At 39.5% G+C, this 24,178-nt stretch overlaps 1 protein-coding gene across 4 annotated transcripts in view; it reads left to right on the top strand.

The window, feature by feature from the left end:
• Window positions 1-24,178, top strand: part of dnah2 (dynein, axonemal, heavy chain 2) — a 119,008-nt gene that overhangs the window by 8,621 nt on the left and 86,209 nt on the right. For all 4 annotated transcript variants that reach the window (XM_032544697.1, XM_032544700.1, XM_032544698.1 and 1 more), the window contains exons 11-39: window positions 286-415; window positions 741-923; window positions 1,141-1,355; window positions 1,663-1,809; window positions 2,210-2,366; window positions 2,714-2,823; window positions 3,356-3,485; window positions 3,959-4,147; window positions 7,639-7,783; window positions 8,073-8,265; window positions 8,613-8,813; window positions 9,146-9,302; window positions 10,615-10,789; window positions 11,456-11,619; window positions 11,972-12,133; window positions 12,524-12,627; window positions 13,792-13,948; window positions 14,636-14,718; window positions 15,789-15,969; window positions 16,632-16,770; window positions 17,065-17,282; window positions 17,835-17,924; window positions 18,050-18,175; window positions 18,505-18,615; window positions 19,788-19,976; window positions 20,637-20,740; window positions 21,102-21,291; window positions 21,606-21,786; window positions 21,932-22,059. In XM_032544697.1, coding sequence (XP_032400588.1) covers window positions 286-415; window positions 741-923; window positions 1,141-1,355; window positions 1,663-1,809; window positions 2,210-2,366; window positions 2,714-2,823; window positions 3,356-3,485; window positions 3,959-4,147; window positions 7,639-7,783; window positions 8,073-8,265; window positions 8,613-8,813; window positions 9,146-9,302; window positions 10,615-10,789; window positions 11,456-11,619; window positions 11,972-12,133; window positions 12,524-12,627; window positions 13,792-13,948; window positions 14,636-14,718; window positions 15,789-15,969; window positions 16,632-16,770; window positions 17,065-17,282; window positions 17,835-17,924; window positions 18,050-18,175; window positions 18,505-18,615; window positions 19,788-19,976; window positions 20,637-20,740; window positions 21,102-21,291; window positions 21,606-21,786; window positions 21,932-22,059 — 4,459 coding nt within the window. The remainder of the gene's footprint in view (window positions 1-285; window positions 416-740; window positions 924-1,140; window positions 1,356-1,662; window positions 1,810-2,209; window positions 2,367-2,713; window positions 2,824-3,355; window positions 3,486-3,958; window positions 4,148-7,638; window positions 7,784-8,072; window positions 8,266-8,612; window positions 8,814-9,145; window positions 9,303-10,614; window positions 10,790-11,455; window positions 11,620-11,971; window positions 12,134-12,523; window positions 12,628-13,791; window positions 13,949-14,635; window positions 14,719-15,788; window positions 15,970-16,631; window positions 16,771-17,064; window positions 17,283-17,834; window positions 17,925-18,049; window positions 18,176-18,504; window positions 18,616-19,787; window positions 19,977-20,636; window positions 20,741-21,101; window positions 21,292-21,605; window positions 21,787-21,931; window positions 22,060-24,178) is intronic.

Genomic DNA, 24,178 nt, shown 5'->3' with positions numbered 1-24,178 from the left:
CAGGGTCTACAAACGGCAACAAAAACAAACTGTGCTCACCTGCACCACAAAGCAAAACAAATAGTGTTCCAGTGTTCCCGCCAATAACCGAAAAGAAGGATTTGGGGGTAAGGTTGGGGGGTTAGTGCATTGAAACACAGAAGGGAGGGGGAGGGGACGGGATGAGGAGGAGGAAGTGTGCTAGTGTGCTTTTGTTGTATTAATTTGCTGATCATCATGTGTACGTGATTTCATTTGTGGAAATGTTCTCTGTGTTTGTGTGTGTGTGTGCGTGTGTACTCACAGGTTTCGTACATTGATAAAGGAACTGCAAATGAAGATGCAGAACCTGATAAATTCAGTGTTCAAGACTGTGAACACTGTGGAGGAAGGAGTTCGGCTTCTGGACATTTTTAGGCCTTTGTCTACTCGAGAGGTGTCTCTCCTACAAACGCACGCAAACCCACATACATACATTCAAGTCTTCAAGTTGCTTCTACACCACTTATTAAACATGCTTTACTGAATTAAACACATTCTCTCACCCATATTAAACCTTTACATTTCATAAAGCTATATAGGTTATTTGATACCTTTGGTCTCTGCAGTTTGATATGACTAACCCACACCAAAGTAAAGTTTCTTCTGTTAAGGTTATAGAGAACTGGCTCTTCTATTACTTTCATGCACCTGTCTTGTTTTCTTTTTTTAATCCCATATAATTCATCTACTCATTCACTTCCATCCAATACCCATCCCAGGCCTTTAGGCGCACCATAGAAGAGAAGATGGAAGAAGTGTACAACATGATAAACAAGGAGCTCAAAATGGCCAACAAGAAGCTTAACCAGAAGACATGGTCTTCTCCTGACCAAATGCCCCGGATAGCAGGCCAGGCCCACTGGGTGAGAGCCCTCAAACATCGCTTAGAGAAACCCATGGAGGTAAGTCCATTAGATTACACAGTAATCTATTCCTTTTTGTCTTGGTACAAACCAGTTATGTAACGCCATCACACAAGCAGTGTGCAAAGTAAAGATGTGTATTAAGAACTCTGGTTCTGCTTTGGTTGGATTTGAACCATATGTAGTAAACAGATCATGGTCTTACTGAGCCCTCCTTTTAAGAGCTCCTTTTTTCTTCCCTTTCCTTCCGCACTAGGTGCTTCAGAAGGCCCACTTCATGCCTGAGTCATACAGCCGCAAGCAGGTAGTTATTACCTTTGGCCAGATGATTCAGTTTTTGGATGAGATGGTAAGGAAGAACTTCAGTGAGTGGATCCAGAAACTGGATGGACAGTACCTTAAGAGACTGGAGCAGCCACTCATGGTGCGCTGCAAGGACAAGACCGCCAAGCTTGACATCAACTTTGACAAGTGGGTAACACAATCGAGACTCCAAAGACACAAGGCGTTCACATTAAATTGTACTTTTATACATTCAATCTGTGTCTTACATACTGTTTTCTGTTTACTTGTGACACACAAAAACCTATACCAATACAGTAAGTTAACTTTGCATCCATGTTCACAGAGGAGGAATGAATACACTCAGTCGGATAAAGAGATTTGCTCTTACACAAAATATTTATGTAGAAACTAGACAATGAAGACACAAATTAATTTGTACACATACATGTGTGCTCATTATTTATGTTGTGTTTTTATGTTTTTTCTTGTCCAGCAACCTGTTAAACTTGTTCTCTGAGATCCATTACTGGGATCGACTAAAGTTTGAGATCCCCTCGTGTGTGTCCGTCATTAACCAGGACAGGGAGGAGCTCAGAGGCCTGAGGGAGAGAGTACTACTGCTAATCAGGGACTACAACAGGTCTGACACACGCACGCACGCACACACGCACAGATGAGGGGACTAAACATGCATACAACAATGAACAGTGATTTTGTAACATCATATACCATCAGAATTATTTTTTTGGAAGATACCTTGCTTACTATAAATACTGATGTGTGTTTTATCATGAAGCCAAGTCTGTAAAACTTTTAGAATTTTTGTTTCTTTTCTTGTAATATAGGACTTCACAGGGTATTTCAAATGAAAACCCACATGAACACACACATTGCCAAACTCACACAGTGTTCTAGCTGTTATTGTAGATAGTTTGCCCATTCCAGTTGTGTGTGTGTGTGTGTGTGTGTGTGTGTGTGTGTGTGTGTGTGTGTGTAAATGTATGTATAATGTATGTATAATGTATGTGTGTGTGTACAAGGATCATTGGAATGCTGTCTCCTGACGAGTTTGATCTGTTTCGTGAGCGAATTCGTTTCATGGATAAGAAGATTCAGCCGGGGCTGACCAAGCTCCTGTGGTTTTCTAAAGGAGCTTCTAACGTCTTCATCCGTGAATGTCTCCTGCATGTTGACAAGGTTGTAACACAAAGTTCATCTCTTACTGATATGGGCAGATGTACATTAACGGTATTAACCTTTATTTTCCTCAATGTCTTTTGAGATTTAGACTGGTGGCAGAAAAGCGGGTGAATGTAGAGTTTGAATGAAACTATGGATTTAATCCCCTGATTGAAATGTTGTTTTCAGTTTGTTTTTTAACATGGACACAGTTTTCTTAGCTCATCAGGCGGTATGTTCCTTCGAACAGGACAAAAGTAACTAAAAGCATCCTTAACATATCTGGAACCTATTCTTGGTTCAGAAGGCAAACCACATTGGACTGCAGTCATTGAGTGCTCTCCCCTTCTCTCATTACACTCCAGGTCCAGTTGATAGTTGATGGATACAAAGTATCTAATCTAAACATTTACAACCTCTGTCGCCAAATCAGTGAAACATTGCTGGTTAGACTGGATGGGAAGACTGTGTACAGGTAATAACACATATGTGATTACTTCCTCATTGCATGTGATGCCTTATGCAGTGAATACACAAAATGAAGAATATTAAGTGCAGATATTTTGTATCATGTTTTAAGTCAATTCTCAAGACATTGTTCATATGTTAATATTAAGTATCCATTTAAAATTCATATTCATAAACAGTGGGTAAAGTTGTTTTTCAATAGATTTAAACATAACACCACTTTACTGTATTCTTCTTATTAATTTATTCTTGTACTCAGTGGAGACATGATTTTTGTCTATACTTTCGTTCTTTGAAATCTTTATTGCCTCAGTTCAGATGTAGAAGTTATTGTCTAAAAAAACAACAAATATTTTAACAAGCCAGTCTTACCACATTGCTAAGAGCTCACTGAGGAAGCATCCCCACTTCTTGACATTGTCTAATGCGATACACATGGGTTGCTTCTTAATTATATCTTGGTTCCAAGTAATGTTCAATCCAAAATTAGTTTTCTTTGTTGGTTGCATCATGTGTGTTTCTCCTGTTGTAATTCTTAGGAACCTGGAGTTTGAGGATGACCAGAAGAGTCACCAGCAGAGCCAGCTCCAAATACTGCACTCAGCACACCAGAGAATTGCTGATATTATGACCCGCATCCATAACACCTTCTCTAATGATGGATCTGAGGTATGTGCTTTGTTTCTCATTCAGTATTGGTAGCATTCCATCATAAATGTTCCTGCACTTTTTTAAGATCATTCTTTTCTGCTTAAATGTTATGATATACTGTAAGTATGCTAGGTTTAGACAGCTTTTTCATTGTTAAATGGCCAGTAGTTCAGCTCTTATTCTAGAGATGAGGTTTTAAGCAGTACAAAAATGCTGGATAAAATAGACCCACATACATCATTTACCTAGTAGTAACAAAAAAACAAATTAATTAAATTGAATTGAAAATTTCTGGAACAAAACTCACTCAAGGACCTACTGCTTGCAAAAACATAAACAAAAACAAAAATTGTAATCAACAGCTATATCTATTGGGTATGTTGTTGTTTTTTCTTATTGAGAGCCAGATTTATTAAGCCTTTTGCATTTTTAATTTGATAACAAACACAGCCTACATGTGATGTGTGTACATTTTTATCATGGTATTTAAGGTCCAGGAGCACTGGGTGACCTACACAGAGAAAGTGGACCACATGGTAGAGGAAGCTCTAAGAAACAACATCAAGCGCTCCATGAAGAAGCTATCCAGGGCCATCAATGGAGACAGCAAGACATCTCCCAATCCATTGTTCAAAGTACTGGTAGCACTGCGGCAGACAACTCCCCAAACCACACCAAAGGTACAATCAACCCCTCTTAATCCAATTGGGTCATGTGATTACGAATAAACTATGGTCATATACCTTATGTTAGGTCCATTTGTTGACCTGTATGAAATCGTATCCCGTATTCTTCTGCCTTCTCCTAGTGCTTCTATTGGCATAAGGAAAACAATCAATCATAGCCACAGAGTGTTTCTGAAAATATTTCAGGCGAGAACCTACTTCATATACAGTACAGTCCCTGACAAAAGTCTTGTCGCTTATCTATTTTGTAGAAACACCTGCTATTAACCTGACTTTTAATTAATCAATTGGTGTAAGAAATAGCTCATATGAAAAGCTAAAACCCTCCCAAATGATGTTCAATGCACTGAAATAAATTAGTTTCACTGAAACAAGATTTTTCATTTAAACAAGACAGAAAGGTCAAATTTTGGCAAGACAAAAGTTTTGTTGCCTATACAGAAATGAACAATTTACTACAAGTACTAAATATGTCAGCAAGGCAGGCAGCTTTATTTGTATAGCACATTTCAGCAACAGGGCAATTCAAAGTGCTTTACACAAATCAGTTAAACAGATAAAAACAAGTACAAAAAAGTTAAAAATCATAAGCATTAAAAACCAAAAAAACAAATGAATAGACAGTTAAAAACAAATAGAAACATTAGGAACATAAAACACAAGAATAAAAGTTACAGTCAGCATAAGAAAATTAAAGAAATGAGCACATTTAAAGAAAGGCAGCATCAAAAAGAAAGGTCTTCAGCCTTGATTTAAAAGAACTGAGAGTAGCAGCGGATCTGCAGGTTTCGGGAGTTTATTCCAGATATGAGGAGCCTAGAAACTGAAAGCTGCTTCACCCTGTTTAGTTCTGACTCGGGGACAGAAAGTAGACCTGTCCCAGATGACCTGAGAGGTCTGGGGGGGTCATAGTGTAGTAGCAGATCAGAAATGTATTTGGACCTAAACCGTTAAGGGATTTATAAACTAGCAAGAGTACTTTGAAATCAACAGGAAGCCAGTGTAAAGACTTCAGAACTGGAGTGATGTGATCCAGTATCTTGGTCTTAGTGAGAACTCGAGCAGCAGCGTTCTGAATCAGCTGCAGCTGTCTGATTGATTTTTTTGGGGACTGTAAAGACCCGTTACAGTAGTCAGTCTACTGAAGATGAAAGCATGGACCAGTTTTTCCAAGTCCTGTTGACACATAAGTCCTTTAACCCTTGATATTCTTAAGGTGATAGTAGGGACTGCTTGTTATTGTTAATGTGGCTGTTAGAATTCAGGTCTGAGTCCATGATACACAAGATTTGGCTTTGTCTGTTGTTTTTAAAATTGTTGTTTGAAGCTGAGCGCAGAATTTTAATCGTTCTCTTTTCTCCAAAAAACACTACCAGTTTTTCCTTCATTTAATTTCCGAAAGTTCTGGCACAATCCAGTCGTTAATTTGTTCGATGCACTTAGTCAGTTTTTGTATTGGACTATAGTCCCCTGCGGATAAGGTTATGTAAATTCGTGTGTCGTCCGCATAACTATGGTAACTATTTGTTTTCTCCATAATCTGAGCCAGTGGAAGCATGTAGATGTTATATGAGAAGAGGCCAGAATGGAGCCTTGCGGAACTCCGCACGTATATTTGTACGCTTTGTCAGCAAATTAAATAGTGGTGCTGTGAGATCAAATTTAATATATGTATGACTTCCATGAGCTTGAAGGACTGATCAATGTGGTTTGGCAAGGATCATACAATGTGTTGATAAAGTCATCAGGAATAGCTAGGAAAGCGTCTTGCAGCTCCTCCAGAGTATCAATATTCTTTGGTTTGGTCTTCCATGCTCCTTTTTCATCCTACCCCAAATATGCCATGATGTTCATGTCTGGTAACTGGGCGGCCAGTCCTGGAGATCTTGATCTTCTTCACCTTGAGGAACTTTGAAGTGGAGATGGAAGTATGCGATGGAGCACCATCCTGCTGGAGAATTTGGCCTCTTTTATGGTTGGGAATATAAGAGGTAGCTAAGATTTCTTGGTATTTGAGACTATTGATGTTGCCTTCCACCCTGCAGATCTTTGCATCTGGATGGAACAGACCATGATTTTTCCGCCACCAAACTTCACTGTTTTCTGGGTGAATCTGGATCCATGCGGGGCTCCAGTAGGTCTCCTGCAATATTTGCGCAACTGTGGTGTAATCAACAGAAGATTCATCTGAAAAATCCCTTTTCTTCCACTTCCAGGTCCATCCTTTTGCAGGCTGTGGGCTTGGCAAATGCCACACGTTTTCAATTGTTTGTTTAGTGCTGGCTCTGGGCACTGATTCGACCATGGAGGCCATTTCGAGCAAAATCTGACAAAACGTTCGGTTGACACGGGGACTTCAGGGGACCAGTCGGTGGAGCTCTGCTGCAGTGGAAAATGGGCTGGCCTTAGATTTTCGAGCCAACAACGGTTCTCTCGAGCAGTTGTCTTGCGGGGTCTGCCTGACCTGGGCTTGTCAAAAACATCTCCAGTGTCTAAATGTTTTTTAATCCTCTGTACTTGACACTGAGACACATTGAAGGTGTCTGCCACATCAGCAGTGGATCTGGTTTCAGCCTCTTGATAATCAAAACTTGAGCTCAGGGTGAATCTTAGGCATGTTTGCAGATGTCTAGTTGCAGTTGATGTGAAGGTCTAGTGTACGGGGTTGTTTTTATTTACACACCTGAGACCTAATTGATCCATTATTAGTCACAGGTGAAGCTCATATGACAGGCGACAACACTTATGTTTTTGCAAAAATTGACTCAATGGGCTTTACCAATCTGTGAATATTAGAATACTTTTTTGACCGTTTTGTTTTTGCACTGAAACATTATTACAAAAGCTGTTGGGATTAAAATGAGCCATTTCTTGTAAATAAATCTTGATTAGAAATATATTTCAGCGGCACTTCAGGTCAATTTGTACACAAGCGACAAGACTTTTGTCAGGGACTGTATATAATAACTTTATTTTAGATCCAGGGGGATCCATATTACAATAAAAAACACAGAGTAAAACCTAAAAATTCAAAAATACAGAGCCTTCCACAATGTTCAGTGTCTAACATACATGGAAGAATACAGTACCTGTCCTCTCCTTATCAAACAGCATAAAACACATATTCCCACATGCAGCAATCAACCATAGGACAAATTACAACCTGTGACTGTGATAATAAACTCAAACACAAGTACACATGAAACACTCTGAAGCATGGTCTTCACTGTGCACTTAGTGTAAGGTTTTGCTGCATGTTTATGGTATGAGTTGTGTTTTGGTGCACATATAGTATGTCACACTTACCAACACAAAGGTGCAGTATTTAAATTGGCCTGACAACAGTTCAGTTCAATTCACAATTGATTGGCTGGTGATTTGATATAAAAGTGTGTGTGTGTGTGTGTGTGTGTGTGTGTGTGTGTGTGTGTGTGTGTGTGTGTGTGTGTGTGTGTGTGTGTGTGTGTGTGTGTGTGTTTTGACAGGTGGAGTTCTCACCGACGCTCGGAAAGCTTGCTCAAATTGTGAACATTATGCCTCAGCTCATCAAAACCATTTCAGAATTTAAACGACTGCCTGAAGTTCTCTCCTGCAAACGGTCACAGGGTGACCCCATATACATCAACATAGGTTAGATCTGTTTTTTAACATCATCTTTCATTTTACTAACAAAAATTTCCCTCAGAGAATCTACATTCCCAAGAAAGTGTACCAATGTGCACATGCAATTTGTTTTTACTAGGTCCTGAGCAAATATAGACCGGATTTTTTATGACTTGATGTGTACATAAAATCTTTGGAAATGACAGAATTTCATACAGGGATTACTAAACTGTTCTATATGTATATGCAACCATGTCTTTCTGTCTGTGCTTCTACTGTTTCCGTGTTTTCACCCTCATCCTCTTTGTTCCTTCAGAGCAAGACGAGGAGATAAGGAAGATTCAGGCTGCAATTTCTACAGGGATGACAGCCAATGAAAGCCACCTGCAGGCCTATCTGAAGACCTGGGACAAATACAGGGATATTTGGGAGAACAACCAGGACTCCTTTATACAACGTTACCGGAGACTAAACCCACCAGTCACTACTTTTGATGCAGACATACACAGGCACGGTGCAATAAAAACTCATTTCTAAACTTCATTCTTCACTTAACCTGTTTAGGAACTTTCTATGAAGTGTTTCTTTTTTTCTGCATAAGCATTGGACTACATTATATGTGGCATGAATTAAAGCAGACTACAGCCAATGTACGCTATAAAAGGGGAAACTACCAACTTTTAACAGTCCACTTGCAAGGAAATTGTAGTTCCTTGCGGCTTTTTAAAAATACACATTCTACAGACCTATATTGTAATTGTGTATGTTTTTTATTAGTTTTCCACTCCCCCATTTTTTTCATGTAATCCTTTCATGTCTTCTGCATTTCTGTGCCCTGTACATTGTTCAACCACAGGTACACAGAAAAGGCCTCCAGTGTTCAACAGGAAGAGACAGTATTTAACATCCGGTTTATCATGCTGGACTGTTCACCACTGAAGTCCTCCTTGGCTCAGCTCTGCAGTGAGTGGCAAACCAAGTTCACTCAGCTGCTCAGCCACATGGCTAGCACCCGCCTTAAAGAACTTCATGCCTCCCTGCAAGATAATGCCAACAGGTAAGGAGTCAAGTGAAAAGACTTTATTATGGGGGACATTTTTAATGTAGTTCTTACAGACAGAGAAATGACAGGCAAAGAGATCTAACAAAGGTCCACGGCCGGACTTGAACCGAGAATGTTACGGTTTGTGGTATACATCTTGAAACCCCTAAGCGGCTGGGGCGCCCTAAAGAAACTTTATTGATTTAACCTATCCTTATCTTTGGTCATTGAGAGAAGATGAAAATGAAGGCAGGAAAAGATGAGAAAGGAAAGGGAGGAGATTTTAATGCTGTAAACATTTGAAATATGTAGTGTGCTAAAAGTGGTGTGGTTTTTTGTTTGTTTAGGCTGAGACAACACCCTCAGACACTGGCAGAGCTTAATGAGAGCCTGAAGCTCTTGGCGACTCTCCAGGGCGATTTGGCCAAGACAGAGGCTCAGATCCCTCTTATCCATGAACAGTTTGCCATCCTGGACAAATATGAAGTCCTAGTGGAACAGGCTGTAAGCCCCTTGCTCATACACACATATACTGTACAGCAAACACAATACAAGAGTATATATATACATACTGGGACTGTATATCTTTGTTTACTGTTGTGTTTGCACCCTGTATTTTTTATTTTTTTTATTTATCAGTTCATTTGTCAAGGACAATGTAGCAGACATTATTACATACATAATTATTACAGTCAAGGCCATAACAATATGTGTAGATGTGTCACATGAAAGGTTTATAGCCAATAGGCTAGAAACCTCAGTCCCCGGTCAGGCCATTCTAAAAAGATAATCCAAATATATTTTTTATAGAACTACATATTGTGAGTTACACAGTCATGCAGCAAATACATTGTATACTAATATATTACATCAACATTTTACTAAATTGAGACCACATTACACAAACCAACACATCACGTACCCAAACCCCAAGCACCCAGCCGGTCACACCTGCTCACCTATACCCACCCTGATAGTGAAGGACCTGGTCCGCCAAAAGTTCATTTCCCATAACCAGACCCACGGGATGAACCTTGACAACCATGCGTAAACAGCCAGGCATCTAGCACAGACAATGCATTACAACAACACAACTGATTCAGTGGTTACATGTTTGGTTTTCTTTCAGCCAGTATTTCACCTTTCTATTAAATGTTTTCAGTTTGATTCAGTTTTTATTTCAGTTGGTAAATCATTCCAAAAATGTGTCCCTATTACTGAAAAACATGACTGGCTGAAAGTGGTTTTGCGCCCCTCTGCTATCCAGTTGGCACCCACTGCTCCCTTATCGGCCAATCTCCTTGTATTTGTTTTTGTCACAAAAGGACAGAGTGTGTCTGGAGCTAGATTATTTGCACATTTAAAAGTAAGTTTAAGAAAAGAAAACTTAATAAAGCTATTGTCTCTCAGTTTTCTCTCCCAAACAATTCAGTTAGTAAAACAACAGGCCTACTATTGCTGTTGTAATTTATTCATTAAGTAAATACTTAAGTTAAGTTACAATAATTCTGCATGTATGCAGAAAGAGAAATAGTCAGTTTGCTCACAGAGTGATGGGACATTAATAGTTTATAAATTCAAATGGCAATTGTATTTTATGTAATCAAGACCAACATGTTGGTTGCTCACCCTCCCTGAAGTAAAATAACCAAATCTTTATTATTTTTGTACACACACACACACACTTTAGGTTTTTTAGCAATATACACACATTGCGATGGATAATGCGTCTATATCTGTATATACTATACATATAAATGAAGACAAAAACCTTCCTTCTTCTTATCATTATTCCAATTCTGTCACTCACCCACAGGTGCTGGATAATCGTGAGGCGCTGAATGGGGAGTGGGTGTGGTTTCAGCAGGTGTTGATTGACAGTGACATCATGCTGCAGAAGCACAAGGAGAAGTTTAAGAACAACCTCATCCTCTCCTCTGAGGATTTCAAGAAGAAAATACAGACCACTTTGCAGGAGTTCAACAGCACAGGTCACACAATCTCTCTCTTAGTCTTTCTTTCACTCACGTCTATATATTCTCACAAAGTGTTTCATTAACATGGTGTACTGTTGCTCTCTCTATCTTTCTGTCCTTGAGCCATTTTGATCTAAATAAAGTCTCATTAGAACTAATAGCCTGTATCTAATCTGCTTCTGAAAATTCAAGCTACAATAATGGATTATACATTAAAAACAATATGGTAATTCACTTGTGTGCTACTACAGGGAATTGAATACTAGACAAACAAAAATACTTTGTTACATTAATGCAACAATCTGTAATCCTGTAGCTTTAAGAATCTCCACAAAGCAGCAACATTGCTTGCAATTGCATAAAACAGTATAAGAGATATTACACATATATTTGTGATAGATACCTTATAACTACATCTTTAATTGGTTAACAAATCTCTATCATCAAGGCCTACACTAACCTAAGTGTGTTTGGAGAAATACATATTAGTTGACATTTTCTTTGTACCTTTTATATGAAAGAGCTATCAGCCGACTGCTAATATACAGTAGGCATTGTACAATACAATTGACCTTTGTTTTTGTGCTTTTGTGTGGGGATATATGAATGTGTATGTTTGTCTATTTGCATGCTTTTTCATGTTTTTGTTATAACCGTACATCTTTGCATGTGTTTGTCCAGGTCCATTTGACAGTGCACTGAGCCCTGAGATGGCCTTAAACACTGTAGCAGAGCATCGCAGCCAACTGGAGGCTCTAAAACAGGAAGAGGGTACCATCATTAACGGGCTGGGTTTCTTCAAAATTGAACAGCCTCTTTCAAAAAACATCCGGTTGCTGGAGAAGGTCAGACACAGAACTAGGCTCATAGTCCTAACATACTGTTGTATAAAGACTGCAACATAAATTAGCAGTTAATCCAGATAGGGTTACTGTGGGAATTGTGGTTGTGATAAACAGGCTCAACGTGTAATGAATCAAGCAGTTTTTAAGCTTTTTTTTGCAGTTTTTCAAGTATTGATAGTACATGGTATTAGGGAATTGACAGGACATCACATAGAGCAGTTGACATCCAACACGTGAATTCAAACCCAGGAATATAGGAATAGTTTTTGTTAAAATTGCTAACTCTGTAACAGTGATGCAAGGCAAATTTTATAATTGAGCTTTTGTTTGTGTATCTGCATGTGTTGTACAGGACTTAGACAACCTGCAGCAGGTCTGGGAGATTACACAAGAGTGGAATTCCTATTGGAACATCTGGAAAGTTGGTCAGTTTGCTGTGCTACGGACGGAAAGCATGGAGAGCACAGCACAGGATATGTTTAAAAAACTCCACAAACTCCAGAGAGAATTAAAGGTCAGTTCTTCTGCTACACATAGTTGATTTAATAACTGCAGATTTTGGCATTTGTCTACAGTGTGACAGTCACAGTTTAGATATAAAACAGTAACCTTTGTCAGTTTAGGTTTTGTTTCTTGTTTCAGACATATAAATTACATAAATGCCAAAACAATACATTTAATCAATACTGCACAATGTAGGAGCTTTACTTTGTCCATTGTCTCAGTACATTATAGAATGCCCTTTTTTATAATGGATACAAAGTTTGCAGTCTTTTAGGGGACATTATTAGGTCTGACAACTAAATCCATGGCCTCACAAAATGCCTGGGCCCTGCCAAAATAAATCCCTCAGCTGCTCTCATATTTACACAGTATTGGGGACCTGATCTTTGTCTGATTGCAGGATAAGGAGTGGGACATAGTAGATTTCTCCAAGAACAAGATTGACCAGTTTAAGAGGATCATCCCTCTTATTGCTGATCTGAGGAACCCAGCCATGAGAGACAGGTATTGACTGAAACCAAAGTATCTACATGTATTTCCTTGTCATATAACACTTGTCATTTTCTTATATCTCAGAACTGCTGTCTTGTAATTGTTAGAATGTACAAGAGATGGCAGGATCAGGAATAAAATGTCAAATAGTTAAAAAAAGATGCTTTAAAGTGCACAAATAAAAGACTAATATCAGGCAGGGATAAAGAATATAAATGCTTACAAAAACAAAACAAACAAAAGCTTAACAAAATGTTTGTTGTAGAGGGGAGTGTTTTACAAATTTCACTAAAAAGATGGACATTAGGCATGTTGCTATGTCTTAGAATAAGCTTATTGCTGTGCTTGGTACAGTCTGCTCTCCATAGAGTTTGTTTTGCTGCCTTCTATGCAACGTCTTCCTCTTAGACTTGTTTCCCCTCATCACTGTCAATAGCTCCATTCCCTGAGGAGAAAGACCTTTTTTGCATTCTGTCCTCCATCTGGGAAAGGTGATACCCCTGTCATGCCCAGGATATGCGCACACTATACTTTGTTTGAGTACATCACTGAAGTGTTGTTTATTCCTGGATGCTGTCAAACCTGTACAAATTCCAATCATGAGAGACTTTATTAGAATGAAAAAGAAATTATTAGTATTACATGATGCACAATGAGGTGAATTGTGAAGAGTCTTTGACAATTGTACCCAAATTGTGTCGTAGTACTGTATATTTAGGGGGGCAGTGATTCATTCAAGAATTGCTACTGGTTGTGGTGGTGAAGATGTGGATGATGCGTTGTGAAGAGGTACTGGGCACTGGATGTGATGGAGACTAAAGGTGAATGAGGTTAAGGACAGATCGGTTGGTTCGTACTGAAATGACAACTGACACCTCGACAGATTGGGCAAAATCTGGTTTGTTATTTAGAGTGAACGCCCATAGTCAGCTGATAGAGTAGAATCCAGAAAGCGGGAGACAGAGAGATTGTGTATGAATGAGAACACCAAGACAAAATCACTAAACTTTTGCTTAGTTTTATATTTGATGTTATAATGTAATTAGGCATGTGTTTTTGTAATGTGTTATCACCTCTGTTTCCTAATGACTAATGGTCCAAAAATAGAGGGTTTTTATATGTTGTACAAATTGTGAATCTCTTCTAACCATACTTTCAATGCTACCTTTCTTTCAGGCACTGGAAGCAGATCTGTGAAGAGCTGCAGTGCTCTTTTGACCCAATGAGTGCTGAGTTCACCCTGGAGACGATCATATCTCTGGGTCTTGACATGTACACTGACAAAATCAGTGAGCTTTCAGGAGCTGCCAGCAAGGAACTCTCCATAGAACAGGTTTAGTCTTGTCCTTTAGTCTATACTGATGCTCAGTTGACAGTTTTGCAGCTTCTCTTACCTCCATTCATTCTAACTAGGGTCTTGCCCAGGAAATTGGAAAGAAAAGTTGAAAGTTTAACTGACCAGCTGTTCTTGGGGAGTGTCTGCTTCTTAACCTTTGTTGACATCAATCTTGCTCCTAGTCCCTCTTTTTTTCCTTACCATGCCCCTAAGTACTTATAGATGTAATATAAGTGCAGTTTGAGGGCTAGATATATGCACATAGTAGCGTAGTACAAATTTGCCCTGTTTTTTTCTTTCAATTTGCACCCTCAATCTGCATTTAATTAGCAGCTGATTTACTAAAACAGCAGGTTGTCGTGCAATCACAAACTGGCACTGCATTCTGCAGATTCTGTGAGTAAGGAAGAACTTGAAAGGTGCAGCCATGTGATGGGATTAGTTTGAAATAACCTAGCTCAGAAAAGTAATCAACCTGTCAGATTCTTATTTTTGGAAACGGAAATACTTCATACCTGTCAAGTTTGAAATTCATCGGACTAACGGTTCGAGAGATATGCGCATAACACACACACACACACACACACACACATTGACAGAAAGACGTTCCTGTAATTTATAATGAAAATGTATCATTAGGCATGTGGAAATTTCCCCTCATACTCTTTGTGTTTGATATTTAAGGGTCTTGAGGACATTACTAAGACATGGGAGGAAACTTTCCTGGACATAGAGCCTTACAAAGCTGAAGGCCACTATCGGTTAAGGTGAGGAAGCAAGCCTTAAATGTAGAGATAGGTGGAGAGTTAAAGAAGTTAAAACTGTAACCCAGGCTAAAACTTACTCCGACATTGTCATAGATTTGTGTCTTTGTTATGTTTCATTTAAATGTATCAGTAGATCCCACAGCTTAGTACAACTCAATACTGCCATTGGGGAATCTAGCTATTTTTTTATATAATGGAATGTATAGCCTGGCAGTATAGTATAGAGCATAAGTGACGCTGATGCGACAATGATCTGTCTGCTAACAGCCTTGTTGGAGAATTCAGAAAAAGGGAGTGAGTGTGTTTGTTTATTGTCAGAAATGAGTCCGCAAGGCAGAGTTACGCAAACGAAAGCCTGGCTGGTGATAGCAGAATTGCCCAGGCCATCTACTGCATATCAAAATGAATAGAGTCAGACCTCAGGCCTTGGCTAATTAGCAGCCCATGCCAACGGATTTGACAGTGGGGGGAAAGCTACAGTCAGCCACTGGCCCACAGTAAACACAAATAAAAGAGGCAGGGAGAGAGAAATAAACAATGATTCTGATTTCAGATTGTAACGCAATAGGAGAGGAAAGTAAGGACAAGTGATAGTTACAGTAAATGAAACCTGTATATATACATTCTTCAAATTGTCATTTCACAAGATCAAGTTATTAGTGCAACCTTTTTCTTTGATTAATTATTTGACTTCATCATGTAAAAACAACTGATGATCATGCATATTAACAATACCCTTCTTTAAGTTGGCGCACATAGGGAATATTAGAAATACCTTTCAATGTCATGCAGCCAAATATGTAACAATAATACAGCTTTAAAAACTGCCACCAAGGTGAATTAAAGCTTTTTTTGGCACACAAAAAACGGAACATATTAATAATATAAATGTATTGAAGAATTTATGCAATGCATTGGATTACATCAATTTGTAAAGGTTTGCCTAATGACTGATAATTTAAGTGTATACTTCACAGATTTCTTTTTTTTCTGCTATGAAAATGTGACACCATTGGAATCCATTTCATGCAATCATCAGCTGTTCAAATCTCCCTCCCTGTCTCTCCCAGGGGCACAGAGGAGCTTTTCCAGGTCCTGGATGACAACATGGTTATTCTGTCCACAATGAAGACTTCTCGGTTTGTCAAAGCCTTTGAGCGGGAGGTGGACTGCTGGGAACGACGCCTGTCAATGGTGCTGGAAGTCATCGAGATGATCCTCACTGTACAACGTCAGTGGATTTATCTGGAGGTAAAGGAAACACACTCACATACTGTACTATGATATAGGATTCATTAGGATTCCACTATACATGGGTAGTCATTGCTTTATGATTGGCATTTCATTATTGTCTGTTAGTATTCATAATTTGATGGAGTACACATTATTTATTGTGAGAGTTTGCGTTGACTACAGTGGACCTGATCCTTTATTTTTGGATTCTGGAACAATATAGTACATCGTTGCGTTTTACTGTTACACCTTGAGCACTGGTTGGTTAGCAGAGCAGCAGCAACTTCTGTTTTCTGTCTGTGTTTACACAGGATGCATTCAGGGCAGGCAGTACTTAATGTAGATCATTCGTGCTTTGACCTTGCTCAGAGCCCATTACAGAATATTACGCATGTAAAATGGAAGAAAATAGACTTCAAGCATAAAAATACACTTTGTATACACTCATCTATAATATAGTAAAGGCGGGCCGTTACAGTGCCTGTGTAGACAGCTGGATTGATTGAAATAGGAGCGTGAATAGTCACATACATTGATTAAAACATAATTCAGTTTGAGTGTGGTCTTAGTGAATGATCTTTCTCACAGCTGTTGGTTTTGTTTTATTCACCACTATAACCTCTTTCCACTACCGTACCCCAATCTTTCTCTATCATTTTCCATTTTTTTTTCTCCCCTAGAATATTTTCCAAGGAAAGGACATCAGAGAGCAGCTGCCTCTTGAGTGCAAAGAGTTTGAAGAAGTTAGTTGTAGTTGGAAAATAATCATGGGCCGACTCCACAAGGATAACAATGCCTTGCAGGGAACACACCACCCCGGTATGACAACATACTTAGATATTTTTTCTTCTTGCATTTACTGTTTGTACTTTGGTGGATCTACAACTGTACTTAAAATTTGGAGTGAGGAAACTTAAAAAAACAACAACATATGGTTAACAAATAAATTGGGAAGAATTTAATTTAAATCTGTGGATATAATTCTGGCTCAAAGATATGTCTTCATTAATAATAAAAGCATATATATACACTGTATATATTATATTCACTTATTTATATATGACTTAAAACAATATATTTAGAATTAAGTAAAGTATCTCCTCTGTCTTTCAGGCTTGCCTGAGAAGCTGTCAGAGATGAGTGCCAAGCTTGAGGAGATCCAGAAGGCCCTGGACATGTACCTAGAGACCAAGAGGCAGATCTTCCCAAGATTTTACTTCCTGTCGAATGATGATGTGCTTGAGATCCTGGGGCAGTCACAGAACCCAGACGCCATGCAACCTCACCTAAAGAAGTGTTTTGATAACATCAAGAGTCTACGTATTGTAAAGGCAGGCAACAAAAAAATATCAGAAAATCAATCATAGGCTCACATACACTTGGTGGCCAGTGCTGCATTACTATTGTGAAAAAAGAAATGAAAGGACATTTAGTTGAGATTCAATTAGTAAACATTATACATTAAAATGGTGTTTCTTTACCTTCTTTGCTGCAAAAGATTCACTCATACACTCCACTGTACCCTATTTAATGTAAATATCAGATCAATTTGATAAGGATTTGGGGCAAAACAAGAAGATCTAGACAGCCACATTAGTAGACACATTGCAAAGATAAATTCTGTCTAAACTTGTAAGTGTCCTGATACAAAAAACAATAAGGTGTGCTCTCCATTGAAAGACCAGACCTGATTTATTGATATCAGAGCACATTATGTGCTGTAGAAACAACCGTGTGCTAAGTGACTGGTATTTCTTAGTTTATCCAAAATTTTAGATGGTTGTGTTTATTTGCAGAAGCACATTAAGACTTACGTCAATTAAAATACTGAATCAGACCAGTACTTAGAGTGAGCTTCCACTGTGTATGTTTGTCTTCTATAGGCCGGAAAACCAGAAGCCACTGGAATGTTCTCTGCTGATGGGGAGTTTATTCCATTTAGCCAGACAGTGCAACTGGACAGACCTGTGGAGGTACAGCAGTGATGATTATGATTGTTGTCATGGGGATGTTATGTTGATGAATGTGTAGTCATGAAAGCAAAATACAGAAAGTTATGATGGAGAATGTTAGCACTTTTTGTTTTGTGTGTATGTAGGTTTGGCTGTGTGATCTTGAGAAGGCCATGCGAGTTACACTAAAGGATTTTCTGAGCAGCTGCCTTTTAGCTCTGAAGAAGATGACAGGACAGAAAGACAAATGGGTCAAAGATTGGCCAGGACAGGTACATTTGTCTTTCTCTATTCCGTCCTAAACTGCCCATTGTTGTTTTGCATCTTCACCCATCTGAGATTCTAATTGACAGTCACTGATGCAGTGACATTTTCTTGACTTCTTTTAACTGTGGTCATAACATGCTGCAACTTAGCAATGCAAATGGATTTACCAATTTGAAAATCAGTTTGTCATGGTAATTATTTTTGCTCGATTACAAATCCCAATTCCTGTTGAACTCAAAATTACCCCTTCAAAGTCCGATGGATTTTATTCAGTCCATGTCATTGGGTTAAAAAAGAAAAGAAAATTAAAACAACTGTATTCTTCCTTTTTCAGATGCTCATCACTGCCAGTCAGATCCAGTGGACCACTGATGTCACTAAATCTCTCATTACCAGCAAAGCGAGAGCTGATAAGTCTTCCCTTAAGTCCATGAAGAAGAAACAGGTTTCATTTATTTTTTGCCACTATTTTTGCCGTCCACACCAACAACAATAAGTATACCCATAACTATAATGATGTGAGCATACACGCCAAGAACGAAAACGTTCTGCAAACAGTAGCATCAAGCACGCACTGCAAGCTCCAGCTGATGAGAATAGCCTACATAATAAACTAATATAGCAGACTTTGCAACGTAAGATTACAGGAATGTCCCTGAATCCTACGTATGCTTGAATTCAAGTAGGCTTACATTTGTGAACCAACAAAGTTTACCGGCTGTCCTTGGGGCGCCAAGATCGCTCCCTTCTCCAGGAAACAGTGGCACAGAGCTACAGAGAGCCAGGGATCAGAGCAGATCTTTGCAGAGCACCAAATCAAAAAATCTGACACCTGGCACCCATCCACCCGCTCTTATCCCCGGCTCTGCTAATGTTTAGAAATACAAAAATACACCGAGCTAAAAGATCAAAGTGGGAAGTCACACCACGCCACTAACCACCTGTCATAAACAAATCTCTCCGCAGGGTCATCTGCCGTGCTAAGTTGACTGTCGGTGTATTTATTGTTCATCAAATTGCTCTTCAAGTTATCCCAAAGATACGTTCACCAATGTCATTATAATAGTGGTGTAGACTCCACCATCCACTGGAGTTAGGATTTTTTTTTTAAACTATATATTTATAGTTGTTATCATTCTTGGTGTGGACGGCCTTTAAGGCTCAGTCCTTACTGTAGTGGCCTGTGTTTGAGTCTGACCTATGGCCCTTTGCTGCATGTCGTCCCCACCCTCTCTCTCCCCCCTTTCTTTTCTAGCTGGCCTATCAATTAAATGCAAAATAAGCCCCCAAAAACTTTTTGGGAACTTTATTAAATGTCATATTGAGTGAACTAACTGAGATGATTTCTAAAATTACTAGTATGTTTCCATACAGTAAGCTAAACGCTCTACACCAAGTATGATGACTCTAAGCATGTAAAATGTGTCTTTTGTCATCTGATGGAGTTAGTTTGATGCATTTTCAATATTTTGCACATTCTATGACTAAAATATCCTTGTTATGTCAAAATCAGTGTATCAGCCTTTTGAGTAGCATGGATAGCCAACAGGATCATCTTAAGAATTAAAAAGCTTCTAATAAAACTCTTGAGCCTTTGCTATCACTCTCTTTGTTTAGGTCGCTATGCTTCAATGCTATTCAGAGCTCATCCGTGGCAACCTGTCCAAAGTCCAGCGTCTGAAAATTGTTGCGCTGGTCACAGTGGAGGTTCATGCTCGGGATGTCATTGATAAGCTGGCCAAGACAGGCTGCAATGATGTCAATGCATTCGAGTGGCTCTGCCAGCTGCGACTATACTGGGAGAAGGTATGCTCTGAGAGATGCAAGTCCTGTAAAAACAACAGAAGGATCATTAGAAGCTTGGGCCAAACTGTTTTTTTAGGAGGATGGAATAAGAAAGGGCTGTTATCAATCCAGGAGTGGGCTTATGTGATGGTGGTTGAAAGATTAGATGTCTATACTACAAAATAGGGACAGTACCTGAGGTTTCTAGAGGGCTCCTATGAAGCTTTGTGCTGGAGAGAGACATGTACGATGGGCTTATAGTGTTGTCATTTATACATATGTTTATTTAGTTCATGGTTTCTTGTCTATTTTGTTGTAAATTCTTGAATATTGTAGTTACTGTGTCATCTCTTCTTGATTTTTATTCTGGGTGGGTGATTACAAAAAAAACAGACAGAATACAATATGAAAAGAGAGACAGCATGAAAAAAGAAGAGCATTTCACAAACATTTTTATTGTCTGTTTTTAGTATATTTTTTGCGTGTGGTTTATTTAATGAAGGTGGTGTAATCCCTGCAGAGGGAATACACTTTATTACATCTTATTCCCTCCTTTCAGTTTGCTGACCTGTCTAATGGCAACAAGATACAGTTTTACTGAAATGAATTGGAAGTATACAAAAAAAAAAAAATCCACTAAACTTGTACATTTCCTGGTTGGTTTGTTTTTTCTCCCAATAGGATCTTAATGATTGTATAATCCGACAGACCAACACACGTTTCAAGTATGGCTACGAGTACCTGGGCAACTCTGGACGGCTCGTAATCACTCCACTTACTGACAGGTAGCAATCAAGTATTCTTGATATATTAGTCATTTAGTGCACCAACCAAAAAATACATGAACACATGAAGCAATCCATCGCATGTCAGTTAATTTATTTTTGGGAAGATTAATAATTGAAATACAGGATGTATTAATTTACATTGGGGAACGTCTCACATTCTTATTTTAAAGGCACAGCTTGAAATGCTAATAAACACACTTTATTTCCATTTTGTTTTCATTGTTTTTTCTTTTACAGTTGTTTAATATTGTTTTAATACCATAATTATTCTAACTATATTTGCTTTTTATAAATATTTCTTTCTACATCAATTCTCTATAGAGTAAATGTCTGTCAGTAAATGTTTGACTCTGTCCAGGTGTTACATGACCCTGACCACAGCACTCCATCTCCATCGGGGGGGCTCTCCTAAAGGCCCAGCGGGTACTGGGAAGACAGAGACTACAAAAGACTTAGGCAAAGCTCTAGGGATGTACGTCATCGTAGTGAACTGCTCTGAAGGACTAGACTACAAATCCATGGGACGCATGTACTCTGGCCTGGCACAGGTAAGAAAAAACTAGAAGATAAAAAATTATTTTTAACTAGTTATCTATTTCATGCTAGAAAAACTGGGTAGCCTAATCAATGATAAAACATGTCCATGATAAAAATTAAAGTAACTAATAACAAATGTCAAATAAATGTACGGTCAACAGGTCTGTGTGTTTAAAGACACGGCAAAATACTTTATTATTTAGTTGGGGCAAAAACTTTTGAACTAGGCAAAACTTTTGGTCTAAAATAGCATGTTTTTTATTAGGACTGTATTTTCTTTTTACTGCGTGATTTGTATGTATTTTATTTTATTTATTCTGAACAGACAGGAGCATGGGGGTGCTTCGATGAGTTCAACCGAATCAACATTGAGGTGTTGTCAGTAGTGGCCCAGCAGATCCTCTTAATCCTGTCCGCCCTCGCAGCTGGACAATCCAAGTTCCATTTTGACGGACAGCACATACGCCTGGTCTGGTCATGTGGCATCTTTATCACCATGAATCCCGGTAGGTCAACACAAATGTGCAAATGCATACACTGCATTTTATGCTGATTATTTGGCACAAGTAGTTTGAGATATTTTCAGGGGATGTTTTGAAAAAAGATTCTGTAATGAAAACCTGACATAATTGCCTCTTTGTATTTTCTAAGGTTACGCTGGTCGTACTGAGCTTCCAGACAACCTCAAGTCCATGTTTAGACCTATCTCCATGGTGGTGCCAGACTCTACTCTCATCGCTGAGATCATACTGTTTGGAGAGGGCTTCAACAACTGCAAGGTACTACCACCCAAGGACATGGTCTACTGGTAGTTTGCGGCGGACAAAACTTAAAAAAAGAACAAATGAAAGAAGAAAACAGTAAGGTTTGTCGTAGGCTCAAATGTACTCCTCAATGGACGCGTACATGGACAGCTGCGGACACCACGGATGCATAGTAGTTCTGTTTATGCTATCTACTTGGAGCATGCATTCCACACATGCACAATAGATCACTACACTACTACGTGTAATGGAGTGGCTGTGTAGGCTTGACAAGAAATTGGGCTTTAATTTTAGGTTTAAAGACTTTAGTACGTTCTTAGTTAAAGACAGTACACATTTTCTGCTACAGCTGATACATAATTATTATCTTCTATGATTGACAGTTTTTATTTTGATCCATAACTAAATAAAAAACATATAACTCACACCAATTGGAGTCGGTTGATGTGGGTAGAGCTGATGTCAAAGAGAAGTGAGTTGCGGTTGTCCAGTCGGAAGGAGATGAAGTCATGAATGAGTCTTTCAGCAACGGTGGGTGTGAGACAGGGTCTGATTTTGGTGATGTTGCAGAGGTGAAAGAAGGAGGTTTTAATGACATAGTGGATGTGGGACTCAAGGGAGAGGGTGGAATCAAAGCTTATGCCAAAGTTGCGGGCTTGGAGAGATGGGGAGACAATGGTGCCGTCAATGGTGAGAGTGAGGTTATTTATTTTGCATGTGGATTTGGAGCCTATGAAGAGGAATTCTGTTTTATTGCTGTTGAGTTTGAGGAAGTTGCGTTGCATCCAGGTTTTAAAAGCTGACAAAAGAGTTACTGTGGGAGAGGGGAGGATTGTAAGAAGGATTTGGTGCTGAGGTAGATCTGGGTGTCATCGGCATAACAGTGGAAGTCTAGGTTGAAGTGGTGAAGTATCTGACTTGTGGGGGGGGGGTGTAGATGATAAGAGGAGGGGGCCGATGGAATGCCTTGAGTGACGGCTTTAGCAGATGTGGGGTGGCTGTGGCTCAGTGGTAGAGTGGTTGCCTGCCAATCGGAAGGTTGGTGGTTCGATCAAAGAGTTGATGCAGTCATTGTCAAGTGTCCTTGGCAAGACCTGAACCCCGAGTTGCCCCCGGTGCTGCGCATCGAGGAGTGTGAATGGTGTTGAGTGTTTATCTGATGAGCAGGTGGCACCTTGTACGGCGCCCCGGCCACAGTGTATGAATGTGTGTGAATGGGGAATTTATCCGTGAGATGTAAAAGCGCTTTTAGCATTTGTAAGACTGGAAAAGCGCTATATAAATACAGCACATTTACATTTATGGAGAGAGATGAAGTGGATTGTTAGGAAAGGTAGGAACGGAGCCAACTGAGTGCGATACCTTCAATATCGAGGTCTTTGAGTAGGATGTGTCAAAGGCTGTACTCAGGTTGAGGAGGATAAGGATGTGGAGGTACCCGGTGTCAGCAGAGGTGAGGAGGTCGTTGAGGACTTTGGGGAGAATGGTTTCTGTGCTTGGCTGTAATCTATGTGAGTGTTTATTGTGAGGGAGATGACAGAGTTGATGTGCATAAGTGTGCACGCTGTGTGCTTGCTATTGAGTGATAAGAAAACGCGATGGTGATGTGCTTCCTACCTTGTTTGTGTTTAAGAAGATCTTGCTCTCGAACACCACAAAGTCCTATTTTGCTCATTGAAGTTAGTTAATTCTCTCCGTGCCAGGAGGCACACAAGGCTTGGACATCACTCCTCCACTGGGTTCGGTTTGCAGCTGCACGTCGTGCTGTGTTCCACGTGTTCCAGCCTGCACCGTTACGTTCCAGTTCCACCATTCGCCGCCAAGTTGTTTTTGGGTGGCCTCTTTTCCTTCTTCCTTCAGGTGTCCACCCGAGGGCCACAGCACAGTCGTCCGTTCTGTCCTTCTTCAGCACATGGCCGATCCAGTTCCATCTCCGTCTCCTCACCTCTTCCTGATTTTCTTGCTTCTGCCATCCTAAGAACTGACTTGTTGGAGACGTGTTGTTGTCATCGAATCTTGAAAATCTTCCGTAAGCATTTGGTCTGGAAGATTTCTAGCTTCTTCTCCTCTCCCTTAGTTAGTTTCCAGGCCTTGCATCCATAAAGCAGAACCGAAAGGACCAAGCTCTTGAAAA

This window comes from Etheostoma spectabile, chromosome 19 (assembly GCF_008692095.1).
Source record: "Etheostoma spectabile isolate EspeVRDwgs_2016 chromosome 19, UIUC_Espe_1.0, whole genome shotgun sequence".
NCBI lineage: Eukaryota > Metazoa > Chordata > Actinopteri > Perciformes > Percidae > Etheostoma > Etheostoma spectabile.
The sequence above is the reverse complement of the archived record's forward strand: the minus strand, read 5'-3'. Positions and strand labels throughout refer to the sequence as shown.